Below are 15,166 nucleotides of genomic sequence, written 5' to 3' on the forward strand. Positions count from 1 at the left end.
GGCAGCTCAAAGGCTGATACAGGATTTGAGCACATGGTAGAGTGGCACGGACATAAATTTTGATTTATCTCCTACTATGTACACCAGGCATTGTCATGCCACTTGATTTTCTTTTCTTGATTTTTGTCACCTGATCAATTTCATTTGCTTTTCCTTCCTTTACCAGATAGGGATTATTCATTGCATTTTATACTTGGAAAGGCTCCCAGGTTTTCTATAATTACTCAAGATTACACATCTAGTAAGTAACTGAGGCAGGATTCAAACCCAGGTATGCCTGGCTCTACCTCGTAGAGTCCACATCACTTATCACTGAGCAAGAACCCCTTTTGGTAAATAAAAAACCAAAATCCATTATAGCTGCTAGAAAAGCAGAAAGAAGAAGCTAGAAAGAAAAAAAAAATGAGAACCCATTTTCTGCAGAACTAGTTTTAAAATGTAAAAGAAAAGGACTAAAGAGATTGCTAGAGCAACGGCTACCTTCTAATCAACCTATGAGACAGCAGAGCTTCCGGCTTCTAATGATAGGAGAAAAGTTGGGTACTCAGTGGCCTGCCAGGTTTCTAAAGATGATTTCACAAGATCTAATCTTTTCCTCGGTCACCAGCTTAACTAATACCATGTTATTTTAATTTCTTATTTTAATACTTATACATTATATCAAAATGCCTGCAGGTTTTAAGTTGGAATTTCAAAAAAAATTTTGAAACCACACTTCACAAGCTTCTGTATTAATCCTATTTCATGTGACTTTTTCCTAGACAGAAAGACACTAGAGAAGGAGAAAAACTGAGGAAAGGGGATACTTTTAAATGCCAGCATTCCATCTGAGAAGGGGAGGGAGAGAACAAGAGGAAGGCAAAAAGCCGAAACTACCGAACTCAGAGTGGACCAAGACTGGCTGGAGCACTCTCCTCAGGCATACCAGTTGCACGCAGATGTAATTCACCTCCTCTGCTGTACTCCACATCCTGAGCAGTATCTGAAAGAAAAACTAGGAAGCTGAGACGTAAAATATATCCATTACACTAAACAGGTGATTTTAAAAAGCAGTGTTATATATTTCAGAGAACCAAAAGAAAGCTCCTGCCATATTCCTGTATTTGATATCTCTCTTTTCCCATCTGTCCAAACACAAGCTCAACAGAAATGGACAGTATTCAGCTCTCTTAATGGTTACAGTGACAACATTTGTGCCTTTCAGTCTTCAGGTCAGAACTTACTGACTGGAGTCGCAATCATCAGATGATAAGCCAGCGAGGGAGAAACACCCAGACACAAAGGAACCCATTGGAACATGTACAACGGTAAGTCTCTAATTATCCTTTCTAATTTTGCAGCCATGTGACTGGACTTCACACAGCACTGCTGACCCTATCAGCCTGAGTGCTCTGTAGCGGACCACAACGGGAGGGGATGCTCCTCTTTGCTCCTTCATTAAAATACTGAGTTACATTCACAGGGTGAGCTCTTTCCTGACCGACACGCAGCTCCCTTGCCAATATTCAGTGTTCAGAGCACTCAGAGCACCTGAGAGAATTTTACTATTCCTATCCAGGTTTAGTCCAGGGTCTTAAGAATTGTTTTCACCTTATAAAGAACGATCTATTTGATATCACAAAGGTAAATAATGCTTTAAAAGACAAATAGTGAGCACATGTACTCTTTGAAAATGTCCCTTCCGACCTGATACTAGAATATTACAGATTTCAAATGTCTTATTCTCTGAGTTAAGTGGTGAGAGAGAGAGTATCGGAGAACACCAACCCCCTCTGGCCACCAACGCGTGGCTAAATCCAAGACTGGAAGATGTTGCTGAGAGACAGAACTAAGTTTTGCTGAAGCGATACAACATCCTCATCACTGTTCCCAAACATTTGCACCTGTCTTTAAAGAAGCCACACAATAGAGAACAGTGTCATCCTGCATTCAAAAGAAATCACTGTCAAGTACTGCTGCTGAAATCACCTTTAATGACAAAGTAAAGGCAAATATTGAAGTAGAAAAAGATTTTAAAACATACCTAGGCAATGCCAAATATATTTTTGTTTTGAAACCAATAATAAATGGACTCTGGAGCCTGATTACCTGGGTTCAAATCCTGGATGTGCCATTTACCACCTGTGTAACTTTGAGCAAGTTACTCAGTTGTGCTATGCCTCAGTTTCCTTATCTGGAAAATGTGAACATTAATAGCTTCTTTCTTCTGGCTTCTTATGAGAAGTATGCACCATGTGTTTACTAAATAAAACCTATAGGATGCCTTTGATATAAAATTGTGCTCAGAGACAACCTAAGTAATCTTATAATCTTTTCTACTGGCTGAGACCTAACATTTTATACATTAAAATCAATACTTCAACAGAGACGGGCTTAATTTCTTGGTTCAGGTCTAGCTAGAATCAAAGAAGCATTATCAGGGAGATAGTCATATCATTAGTCACTAGTCATATCATTAGTCATATCATCCCCTTTCCTTTGAGCCTTCTTCAGATTCCCTTTATTTAATATGGTCAGACACCCCCCCCCCCCACCAGTCCACTGCCAATGGAACAGCAAGGCTGGTGAATAGAGACAAAATACTAGGCATGTGCACTTGTTTTATTTAGCACTTTATTTATGTAAATGTCATATTTATTAATAAAATTGGAAAAAAAATTTTCCCTTGAATCCTAACACTCTGACCCTCAGTTTTGGTTGAGGGAAGTCAATCAGGTTGGCAACTGTGCATTCTAATCTGGATTTCCTTAACAGGCTCAATAGTCTACTTCCTTATCTCTGCAGAAGAATGTTTTAATGTAGAAGAAATGTTTAAAAGCCTGCTCATTGATTACTTAAAAAATTTATGGAGACATGTTCATTATCAATTTGGTAAATTTTTTCTCAAACACACACACCACCACCACCACCACCAAGTTCTACAATTACCAACTCAGACTCCTGGTACTATAGACCTATGAATGAGAGAAATTAGATTTAGAAGAAGAACAAAGGTATGAGACCAGGCAGCCTAGAAGAGTGAATGTATCTGGTCTAAGAGTCAGACTATTTGAATTCTGGTACAGGATCTCTCACCAGGTAATAAATCCATCCCACCAAACTGGGACTCGGATTCTTTACCATAAAAACAGGAAAGATTATCTAAGGCCCCTTCGAGCTGAAAAATGTCATAATTCTTCAACCTACAATTCTTCTGATGCTGCAACTTGAAAGCACCAATAAGGCAGAGAGGGTAAAGAAAAATATAACAGTCATTCCAGTTTCTTTAAAATTTCTTAGGATCATTGAGCCCACTCTATTTTTTTTTAAGCTGAATAGAGACACATATCATAAAACAAAACCTCTTCCACCTATAATCATTTACTATCTTATGCCAACTCAAAGACCACAAATAGATCCATCCAAGTCACCAGCAGGGTTCAAGGAAGGGTAGAATGACCACCAGTTCAGGAATCATGAGGAAGAATGCCAGAGCTGGGAGAGAAGTTTGGGGGGCACATCTCTAAGATGCTTCTCATTCAGTACTAGGAATTCCATCTTATTTTTTTTAAAGTTTTAATTTAAATTCCAGTTAGTTAACATACAGTGTATTATTAGTTTCAGGTGGGTGTTCAACACTTTCATTACAACACCTTGTGCTCATCATACTAAGTGCGCTCCTTAATCCCCCCATCTCATCCATCCACATAATACAAATAATATATATTTTTTGTTAAAAAACAGTTGATTTAAATATCTGTTCTCTCTCTCTTTTTGTTTTTGTTTTGTTTTGGGGGCAGAGGGGTTTTGTTTGGATTCTTTTTGTTGTCATTGCTGGTGACTCGTGCCTTTTTTTAACAGGAAAAACAAGTTCATTATATTCATATTTTTTATTTGTATTTTCAAGACTTTAAACATTTATGTTTAAAAGTGAGACGAAGAATAATATTTGGAAACTGATTCTTGAAATAATGCAAGCTTATAATGTATCCCAACTTTCTGACATAGAAGATTTTTTCTATAGTGAACTCCCGTGGGCGTTCTCCAAGTATTAACCCCTGGACGATAGGAATTGGCTCCTGCATGCACACATGTACACACCCCCACACACATCTATCTATACATACCGGCTTAAGCCAAACTCTTGTCTTGCAGATGTAGAAATTGTTGCTTTACTTCTCTGATAAAACTGGTTTTAGACAAAAAACAGGGATAATCACTCTCTTAGATCATGCTAATGTTAATAGAGAAGATGCATTCTTTTCTTTCTTCTATATGAAACTTGAAATGAGGAAAAGCAATTCTAGTATAAATCATGCAAGCATTATAATTACTATATATAAGAAAATCCAAGAAGATTCAATCACTGTATAGAATGGTAAAGTACCAACTCATTTCTTCTATCAATCATATTGTTAAATAAACTGTGCGCCAAAAGACAAAAGGGTGGTCCTTCTTGAATTCATGTACATGGTATTAACACATGGGGGGACGGGGTTGCTCTGAAAGTGCTGTTGCACTCCCTACTCCCTATTTCACCCATCTCCCTACCCACCTCCCCTCTGGTAACCATCAGATTGTTCCCTATAGTTAACAATCTGTTTCTTGGTTTGTCTTACTACTGGCCAAGATCTCATGGTTTTACAGTGCAGGTAACGAAGCTTTGTCTTGAGATGGACTGAAGTATACTGCTGTCTAAATGTGAGATGCTAAAATCCTGTAACCTACGATAATACTCTTCCTTAACTATATCTAACTCTGCCCTACTAAAAATGACTGGCACCTTTGCTGGCCCCAATCATGACTACTTCCTATTCCAAGTAAGCAGACCATACATTTGATAAAACTTTCACCTAATTCCTTCCCGATCTGATTCGCTGATGTTCACCTCTTCTTTTTATTTACTTACCCTCCCTGTAGCTTCTACAACAAAGCCTCTCAGTCACAAAACCTCTCAGCTCCCTCAACCTATTTTTGGGCCTGTTATATAAATAACTTCAACTCACCCCAGAAAGTTGGACCGAAATTTTAATAAAATATCTGCATGCCTACACTACCGCATTTTATTACAACTTAGCTATCAGAGATGATGGTGAAAAAAAAGGACAGAAGAGTAAAGCAAAAAGGTCCCCCCTCTGAAGGGAGGACCACCCTCTTCAGAAACATCTTCCCCTCAAAGATCCCCTCCAGAGACACCCTCCCTCTCAGGGACGCCGTCCCTCTCAAGAGATGCAGGAAGCCTAAATGTGGACTTAGCAGCCAAACCAATTCTGATTCACAAAACCTTTACTCAAGCTCCTACTTTATACCAGGCACTATGCTAGTTGCTTAAATCTATATTAACTCTTTAATATAGCCACATAGCATACTGGATATCATTAACCCCATTTTGACAATAAAGAGAGTGGGTATCAGAGAAAATAAGTGGCTTGCCCAAGTATTTCAGACCAAGGTCTTCTGCTTTTGAGACTAGAGATTTTTTTAATTATCTCACTAGTTATCCAAGAAGTCAATCAACATCCATGGTCCATTTCACATGGCAATGCATAGCTGCAATGCTATAACATGCCAGTCTTGAATGTGTTCATCCAATGAAATCTAGAAAATGCTCAACATAAGATGGACTGCTCACTAAGAGAGGCTCACTGGAAACCTGTAACATGAATACTCACTTAAAAAAAGCACTGACACTTTTTCATACAGCTTTAAAATAGTTTATCTCCATTTAACCTCCCCTCCACCTCTCCCAACACACACACACTGACACACATTAATTCAGGAAAATTATATTAAAACCAAATTCACAAAATCGTTTGAAATTTAGTATTCCCTGTGCATTGATCAAGATGCTAAATGACAAGTAAATCGCCTGAGGATGATGAACAAGAAGAAATGAAATGCTGGATAATCCAGACAGACAGGGAATCACTAAATGACAGGTATGGCACATATAAACAATGTAATTTGTCATCTTAGCTCCCAGATAGACTCAAATCCTAAAGTAGAGAGAGGAAGTATTTACAGCCTTGACCAAGTATCAGCTCTACCAAGCATTCATATAATCAGATCCTTCCCCCACCATCTCAGGAACAGGAAGAATGCCCGAAAGAGCAGGACCTCACAGAGCAAAGGCCTGGAAGAGACTCTGGTGCCCAGCTAACCCAACACCCTCAATTTGCAATTAAGGAATTTCTGGCGTAGTCAAGCAACCCGCTTCAAGTCATCAACCACTATCAGTGCCAAAACAGAAGTCAACAGCTCTGTGTTCTTTTCACAGCACCATACCATGGCCACCAAAGCTGCACCACGGGAGATGACACCTACTCCTCACCCACGAATATTTGCTTAGGATCCAATTTACATACTGTAGTCCAGGAAACATCACCAAATACAATAACCACAGCTTGCCAATTTAGCAAACTGCTAGGGTGTACTCTGCCTGCCCCTAAAACCCAAATTACTTTCTACTCCCATCATTCACTTATATCCACGGAAATTGGCCAAATGCTGCTTAGATATATTCCACACTCAGATCTCCCAAAAAGAAAATGAAACAAAAACCACCACATGAAATTAATGAGAATAGAGCTAGTACCTTCCCCAGAAAGCAATCTCTGGTGTGCCTTTCATGTAGATGGAGTCACTGGTGTCATTCAGCCCATTGGTGATCCCACTAGAATAGCCCATCACTATTCCACCATCTGCTGAGACGCTCAGGACATCTTGCTGTCCTGCCACCGACGTCCTGTCCAGGAACTGACTGCCTTCCTTAATGCGCTGCTGTATCATTGGAGTTAGGGGCATTTCAAAGCTAAAGTAGCTATCAGGTTCTGAATATAATGTCTCCAAGGACTCAGCACTGTAGTATAAGGAAGTGTTGTCCAAAATGGTTTCAAACTGGGAGCTGTACACATCAGTGGAGTCCTCTGCATACCCAGGCCCAAGGATATCATCATCTCCTCCCCTAAAGTGCTCCTCTTGCTCAAGAATCCTGGAAAGGAAATAAGAATAAAGAATTTCAAAATTAGGCTAATACTCTTTTTATTTTTTCCCCTTCAACCATATAAAAAAGATAATATTCTGTAAAGCTAGCAATTATATTCTTTGGGCTTATATTTTAATATATTTCGAAAGGAAGATACCACGGAAACATATTCGGGTTGACAAACCTCTTGGCATACATGTGCTACACTACCCTCTAAATAATTTATATGGTTTCACACTAGTTTCCCAGTATGTGACTCTATCTGGTCAACTAAACTCCAAATAATAATTCAAATTATTAGCAGCTACTGTCATCCTCAATTTTAACGGACCCATAAATATATCGTGTAAACTTAATGGAGTAAAAATACACTAAACTTTCATCAGTCTATTAATACTTTCTGATTTAAAAAGAACAAACGCCCTCAAGAGGATGAATACATTAGAATCCAAGGCTCGCCCCCTGCTGACAACAAGGCAGCACTGCAGAGATTTCAAGCCCAAAATTAGAGAGCCAGTGAATGACCTTTAAAAAAAGTTGTTTTTTTTTTAAAGCCAACAAACATGTTAATTCCAAGGCTAACCAAAACAGTGAAAACCTATAAACAACTTACAATTTAATATACATGGGTAGAGCACCAACTAATTAGTATGCAGCATTCTGTTCAAATATTAAAAATGAACATTAGGATAACTAAATAAAAAATTTAAAACTCTTAGCTTTGTGCAGTGGCAGTATCGTAGCCAATGAGGTTTATCCGAGGCGCGATTATTGCTAATTGAAAAAATTTAAAACTCAGTAAGAGCAAGAGGTCAAGAGTTAAAAAAACCTGGAGCTGAATGATGGATGTGCCAATTACCAGCTATGTCACTTTAGAAAACTTTACTTAACCTCTGAGCCTCAGATTCCTATAAACAGGAATACAATAAAAATAGAAAGAAAACTACCTCGTAAGTATCCATATTCCTAGGTATTATGAGGACTCACAATCAACAATACAGTTGTCTCTGTTGTTTTTAAATTACAAAGGTCTACCATATACCAAATAGTATTCTGGGTTTATATCTCTAAACAGCTTCTCACTGCTTATGGAATAAAATGGCAAGTTCCTATGAGGAAGCTCCTCCCTACCCCTCCATACTCACCCCCCACCCCCCCACCCCTGCTTCCCTGTGGTCCAGCCACACTGCTGTCCAACTTGCCTTTGTCTCACACAACTCCAGGAAGCACGTGTAGTCAGGCAGCCCTCCTTTACACATGCTGTTCCCGCCCTCCCTGGAGTCTTTTTCCTCCCAGTACTCTGCCTGGTTAACTCATACTTATTTCTCAAGTTTCAGCCTACTTATCATTTCCACAGAAAGGCCGCCTCAGAGCCATCAACTGAATTTAAGTTATTTTTTCTAGTATGTCTCTCTTCCTCTACTTCACAGAACCTACCACTATTTATGATCCTATAATTATTAATATGTTTATATGGTCAGTGTTTATCTTCAGCAGTAAACTCCATGAAGGCAGTGACCACAGGCCATTCTCTATTTTGAACATTCTTTTATGTCCAGCATCTAGCAGGGTCAATAACATCGTAGACAATCAAACACTATTTGTGGAAAGAGAGAGAGAGGAAAGGAAGAATGAATTAATAATATGCAAAAGTGCATATTCCAGTGGGAATATAATTACTGAGCCATGTGCCACATATCAAGGCTGCTTGTGAGGGAAGTCTAGAGATTTTATGTGTTAGGGGGGTGGGGGGGGAAGGAGTAGAGAGGAGGAGTCCTGATAACCATCCTAAAGGAGCATCACTCTAGATGGATTTGTTAATTAACTGCAGAGGAAAAGGCATTTCCTTACACCAAACAAACAAAAACCCGACAGCCTTGACATAAATGTTCTCCCACATAAACTGTAAAATGTGGTGTTCTGAGGACTGATGGGAGAAAAGATGGTACAAATTGGAAATGAGAGTATACAACAAATCATTCTGCCAGAAGGAGCACTGCAATCAAGAGAGGTGAAGAAAGCTGGGTCCTGTCTTCCATTTATCCAGGCTCTAAGCTGGTGCAGATGTCAGAAATGTGTGGAAAGATCAGGAAATACCATATATGTAAGTTGACTTATCAGGCCCAAAATCAAAACACGTGCTACTTGGGAGAAGGGATTCTCATGTCAATACCACAAACAACTGAATTATAAAGTCTACTTCTGACCTCCTGACCTCCTTTCTAAACCTAGGAAACTGAGGCAGCCCGCACCCAAAACCTCTGCATTCACACGTCTGCAGCTTGTGTGCAGGCACTGGTGTTGCATCCAGAAGAAGTGCCTAAGGTAAGATACAGTTACTGTAGGATATGTCAAGAGTCCAAATCTTTTCATACTATCAAAGATAACTGCGGGGTATTGTATACGTAGCTATCTTGACGCTGGAAAACTTGAAACCTGTCAAATATAAAAAATGTCAAAAATGGATGGGTTCGCAGTTTCTCCATAACTCTGCTTCCCTAGTCTATGCCTGATGGACAGCTTTATAACAAGATCACTTTAGTATCTTCGGGACTTAGAAGGAATCCAGCTTACAGTAACTTCTCCTGCACTCTATGATAACAAGGCCCCAGGATACTGTGTTGAGTTCTCATAGCCAAGCACAGGATGACGGTCTCCTATAATGTGTACCAGGCATCAGAGACAGCAGGATGACTATGGGAGCTCACCTTCCCTTGTCTCTCTCCAGTTCAGGTTTCTTCTCAGGATGTTCTCTGTTTTCCTTTAGGAAGACCTCATCCTCTCCACTGTCGACAAGAGGCAGAGGGGAAAACGTCCCTGAGCTAGTGTCTGGCTTCTCTGATGAAGTGCTCCAGGTTCCATCCCAAACACTCTCTGTCAAACCAACTGAATTATACAAACCAGCAGATGAGAGGAGATGGCTTGGCACGTTGGAAAACTCTCTGCTTTCAGGAGAGGTCGGCCTTTCCAATGGGATCTCAAAATCCACAGGGTGCTGTATCTCTCTTTTCTCCCCTCCTGTCCACAGTATTTCCACCCCTTGAAATTCCACATGTTTGACCCGGCCGGGGCGTCCTGTGGAGCTACCTTGGTCAGACCTTCTCTCCCTCAAAAAACCAACACTGCCCGCAGAAGTATGGGTCGCTGCTGGGTTCCCCAGAGAGGAGACCGGACGAGCGGGCTCCTGCACACGAAGAGCCCCTTTTCTACCATTATCAGTTATCTCGGAAAGCTCTGCCTGAGCCTCTCCAGTTAATAGTACAGTCAGATCCTTCTGGGTGCTCAAATAAGAATTCTCCTCAGTCGTAACTTTAGCTGAAAGAGGTATATCTGGTCCTTTTCCTTGGCCAGCAGGAAATAATTTGTTGGCTCTGTGTCTCTTTGTTTTATGAAGGGCAGTATCCAGCTCCCTCTCCACCTGCTGAACTGAAAAACTAGAAACAGCATCTTTGTCCAGTACCTTTGTAGCCTGTAATGTTCCTGAAGCTATTCTGGCTTCTGTGGCTTCCAGAGTTGAAATCAAAGAGTCAATGGGTTGTAAACTTTGTTCCTTGAGGTGACTTTGAGAGAGGGACTCTCTGACATCTTTTGGTCCTTCTGTAACACTGTCAGGCCCAGAGTGGTGGCCATCGAGAAGCTGGGCCCCCTGCTGCCCCTGTGGGCCGCCTGGCAGAGACTCTGTATCAAACCCAAGAGAAGTTCTTAGGCCTTCTCCACTCTCCTCCATGGTCCCATATTCTGGAAATTCATTTGTGACATTCGGTGGCAGTAAAGTGCTTCCTCCATGATCACCTATGAACAGAACAGAATAGACACATAACTTGTTTTGAACAACAGGTTCCAATGTATATTAATAAATAACAACACATATCAGGTACTCAATAGTCCTTGTTTGATTCTTTCACTGTCTCCTGCCCCTCAGCCACCCAGCAACACATTCTTCTCGTAACTTTCCCAGTGGTCCCTTCTACTTAGCTTACATGAGGGTAAGGGTTTTAGTACAGAAGGAGGCATCTAATGACACACGCCATCTTTCACCGTTTTGATAAAGTCCCACACATGCAACTCAGTTGCTGCACATGCAAAAAGGGATTGAAATAAAATCCGTACCACTTGCCGTATACCACTTGTGAAGTAGTAACTAGAATATTTATATTGGGCATAAAAACAAAGAGCCTTATGATCCAGCCAACAGCATTTGTGCAGTGCAATCTCCGAGACAGATATGATCTATTTAAAGTCAGTAAATACTTTTTCAGCTGGAAGCCTCCCCTTCACTATTGGATTTCTATGGGGAAAAAAGGCTTTCAGAACATCCTTGGAGAATGAGAGTGAAGTCAAAATGGAATAGGATACTTAATGTGTTAAGAAAAATTTCCAGGATCCCAGTTGCATAAAACCTAAATGTGTGTTATACAGAACCCCAATATATGAAGCAGTAAAAACAATAATTAGTACATATTTACTGCAACAAACCAAATTTACATTTTCTTATTAAAATGGCAGTCGGTGAGAACAACGAAAATGTTCTGATGAAGAAAAATTTAAACTGGGAGTTTATGGATAACAGTTACAGTTCAATCAGCTCTGATAATCCAATTTCCTTCTGAATTTGGTTTTGGTTACTTTGTATGAAGAAAGTCCTCATCTACACTAGAAATGTAGTGTACTCACTTTGACAACTTTATGAAAGAGGACATTTGTTGTTGTGTTGTTGATATTTTTAAAGCACTGTGAACTACAAGCTTCCTACTTAGTGAAATATTAAATATCTGAATATATACACTAAAATGACAGGGAGGACTTGATTCCAAGGCATGCATAAAATGAGGTTAACTTGGAAACATGAGTTAACATATGGTATCCCACAGTATGCAAAATATGATGAATAGTAATACATCTGAGAGTGTATACTAATGTTCCATTTTTTTAAGTAATTTGAAATATATTTTTTAAATTAAATTTGAATAAGGTATGGATGGAACCCAACAAGCACTTCTCTCTGATGGCAGTACTTATAATACCTTCATAAGACAGGACTAAGAGAATGTGGCTTGCTGAAATCTGAAGAGGGAGCATCTCTTCAAATCCTGACTTTGAAACAAAGACAGTTAAAAACAGTAAGATCTCTCTTACTAGGATGGCATATTGAGATTTTTTTCCTCTTTGAAGATTCAGTGGTTTGTAATCTGCTCACTAAATTATACCATTACCACTGTCTAATTCCAGAACATTTCACCACCCATCCAAAAAAAAACCCATATCCATCAGCTGTCACTCCTCATTGCCCTGTCTCCTCAGCCCCTGGTAATGAGCAATCTACTTTCTGTCTCTACGGATTTGTGTATTCTGGACATGTCATAAAAATGGAATCATATAATATGTGTCTGGCTTTTTTCACTTAGCACAATGTTTTCAAGGTTTATCCACATTGTGGCATGTATCAGAACTTCATTCCTTTTTATTGCCAAACAATATTTCATTACATGGATATGGCATAGTTTCTTTGTCCATTCATCACTTGACGGAATTTGTGTTGTTTCTACTTTTTGGCTATTAGGAATAATAAACATTTGTATACAAGTTTTTGTGTCTACATTTATTTTCAATTTTCTTGGATATACACCTATGAGTGGCATTTCTGGGTCTCATGGTTATTCTATGTTTAGTGTTTGAGAAACTGCCAGTTTTCCAAAGTAACGGCACCATTTTACATTCCTACCAGCAAAATCTGAGAGTACCATTATTGTCCATCTTTTTTTAATTCTACCTGTCCTGGTGAGATTGAAATGGTATCTCACTATAGTTTTTTTTTTTTTTTTAAGATTTTATTTATTTATTTGACAGAGAGAGACACAGCGAGAGAGGGAACACAAGCAGGGGTAGCGGGAGAGGGAGAAGCAGGCTTCCCGCGGAGCAGGGAGCCCGATGTGGGGCTTGACCCCAGGACCCTGGGATCAAGACCTGAGCCGAAGGCAGATGCTTAACAACTGAGTCACCCAGGTGTCCCCTCACTGTAGTTTTGATTTGCATTTCTCTAGTGACTGATATTGAGCATCCTGTCATATACAAATTGGTCATCTGTACATTTTCTTTAGAGACGTATCTGTTCAGATCCTTTGCCCATTTTATAATTCAGTTACTTTTCTTTTTATTATTGGGCTGTAAGAGTTCTTTATGTATTCCTGACAGAAGTTCTTTATCAGATATATACTTTGCAAATATTTTCTCCCATTCTGTGGGTTGTCTTTTCCCTTAGTTGATAGTGTCTTCTGAAGCACAAAGGTATTTAATTTTGATAAAATCTAACTTATCTACTTTTTTCTTTCGTTGCTTGTGCTTTTGGTGTTATATGTATCAAATTATTGTCCAAGATCACAAAAATGTATTCCTACATCTTCTTCTAAGAGTTTTACAGTGTTAGCTATCACATTTAGATCTTTGATCCATTTGGAGTTAATTTTTGTATATGGTGTGAGGTACAGATCCAACTTCATTTTTTATGTGGATATCCAGTTGTCCCAACACTATCTGTTGACAAAAACTATTCCTTCCCCCACTGAACTCCTTGATATCCTTGTAGAAAATCTGCCTTGATACCCTTGTAGAAAATCAACTGACCCTAAGTGTAAAGGTTTATTTCTGGACTCTCAATTCTATTCCATTGAGCTAGAAGCCTTTCTTGTAGCTGGTATTACACCACCTTGATTATTATAACTCTGTAGAAAGTAAAATCAGGAAGTTTGAGTCGTACTTTGTTCATCCTTTTCCAAGTTGTTTTGACTACTCTGGGCCCCTTGCATTTCCTATATGAATTAGGATCAGCTTGTCAGACAGCTGAAATTTTCAGAGACTTGGGTAAATCTGTAGAGTACTGGAATCTTAACAATATTACCATTACATCTTTTGATCTATGCTACAGACTGTCTTTCCATTTATTTTTCTTTAATTTCTCTTAGCATTCTTTTGTAATTTTAAATGTACAAATTTTGCATTATTTTTGTTAAATTTATTCCCCTCAGTAGTTTATTCTTTTTGATACTGTTATAAGTAGAACTGTCATTTTAAACTTGCATTTTCAGATTATTCATTGCTAACACAGAGAAATACAATTGGTTACCAGCCCTTGCAAGAAGTCACCTCTCCCCTTACAAATATCACTGAACTTATATCCTGCAACCTTGCTGAACTTATAAGTTCTAATAGCTTTTTTGTGGATTTCCTACATACAAAATCATGTCATCCATGAAAATAAAAAATTTAACTTTTTCTTTATTATCTATCTCCTTTTATTTCTTTTCTTTCTTTTTTTTTGGCCTAACTGCTCTAGCTAAACCTCTAGTACAACGCTGATTAGAAGTGGTAAGAGCAGGGATGCCTGGGTGGCTCAGTTGGTTAAGCGCCTGCGTTCAGCTCAGGTCATGATCTCAGGGTCCTGGGACTGAACACCAAGTTAGGCTCCCTACTCAGCAGAGTCTGCTTCTCCCTCTGCCCCTCCCCCCACCCCCGGCTCATGGGCGAGCTCGCTCTCTCTCTCTCTCTCTCAAATAAAAATCTTAAAAAAAAAAAAAAGAAGTGGTAAGAGCAGACAATCTTTTCTTGTTCTTAAACTTAGGAGAAAGCTTTCAGTCTCTTACCATTAAATATAATGTTAGCTGTGGACTTTTAACAAATGCCTTCTATCAGGCTGAGGAAGATCCCTTCTATTCCTAGTATGTCGAGTGTTTTTATCACGAAATGGTGTCGAATTCTGTCAAATGCTTTTTCTCTGTTGAGATGCTCATATGGATTTCATATTTTTTTCTAGTAACACGGTGTATTACATTAACTGATTTTTATATACTGAACCAACCTTCATCCCTGAAATAAATCTCACTTGGTCGGAGTGTATAATCCTTTTTATATGTTGCTAAATTCAGGTTTCTAGTATTTTGGGTGAGCAATATTGGTCTGCAGTTGTCTTGTATTATCTTCACCCGGCTTTGGTATTAGGGTAATGCTGGCTTCACAAAATGAATTGGGAAATATCCTATATTGGCATCTGTTTATACCTTTTACACTTTTTTAAAACATTTTTTATGTTTTACACTTTTTTTGAGCTCTTAACAGTTTTCTCTCCATTAATCAGTTTCTTCAGCACTTTAAAGCTATAAATTTATTGTTAATATGCAATGAAAGAAAAAACTGAATAATCCAAAAAGA

General features: G+C 39.0%; 1 protein-coding gene, 1 long non-coding RNA gene and 1 pseudogene across 2 annotated transcripts in view; 2 read left to right on the forward strand and 1 right to left on the reverse strand.

Annotated features, from left to right (window-relative positions):
• Window positions 1–15,166, reverse strand: part of PSD3 (pleckstrin and Sec7 domain containing 3) — a 522,661-nt gene that overhangs the window by 402,982 nt on the left and 104,513 nt on the right. Inside the window, exons 3-4 of the mRNA XM_035003894.1 lie at window positions 9,673–10,756; window positions 6,575–6,970 (exon numbers count right to left, since the gene is read on the reverse strand). Of these exons, the coding sequence (XP_034859785.1) occupies window positions 6,575–6,970; window positions 9,673–10,756 (1,480 nt within the window). The remainder of the gene's footprint in view (window positions 1–6,574; window positions 6,971–9,672; window positions 10,757–15,166) is intronic.
• Window positions 966–9,279, forward strand: LOC118009900. The gene is made up of 3 exons (XR_004679055.1): window positions 966–1,036; window positions 1,205–1,307; window positions 9,197–9,279. It is a non-coding gene; the product is annotated as an uncharacterized LOC118009900 (long non-coding RNA).
• LOC118010134 lies at window positions 7,682–7,856 on the forward strand (annotated as a pseudogene).

The sequence above is a fragment of the Mirounga leonina genome, unplaced genomic scaffold (genome assembly GCF_011800145.1).
Source record: "Mirounga leonina isolate KUSES-001 unplaced genomic scaffold, KU_Mleo_1.0 Mir_128, whole genome shotgun sequence".
Taxonomy (NCBI): Eukaryota; Metazoa; Chordata; class Mammalia; order Carnivora; family Phocidae; genus Mirounga; species Mirounga leonina.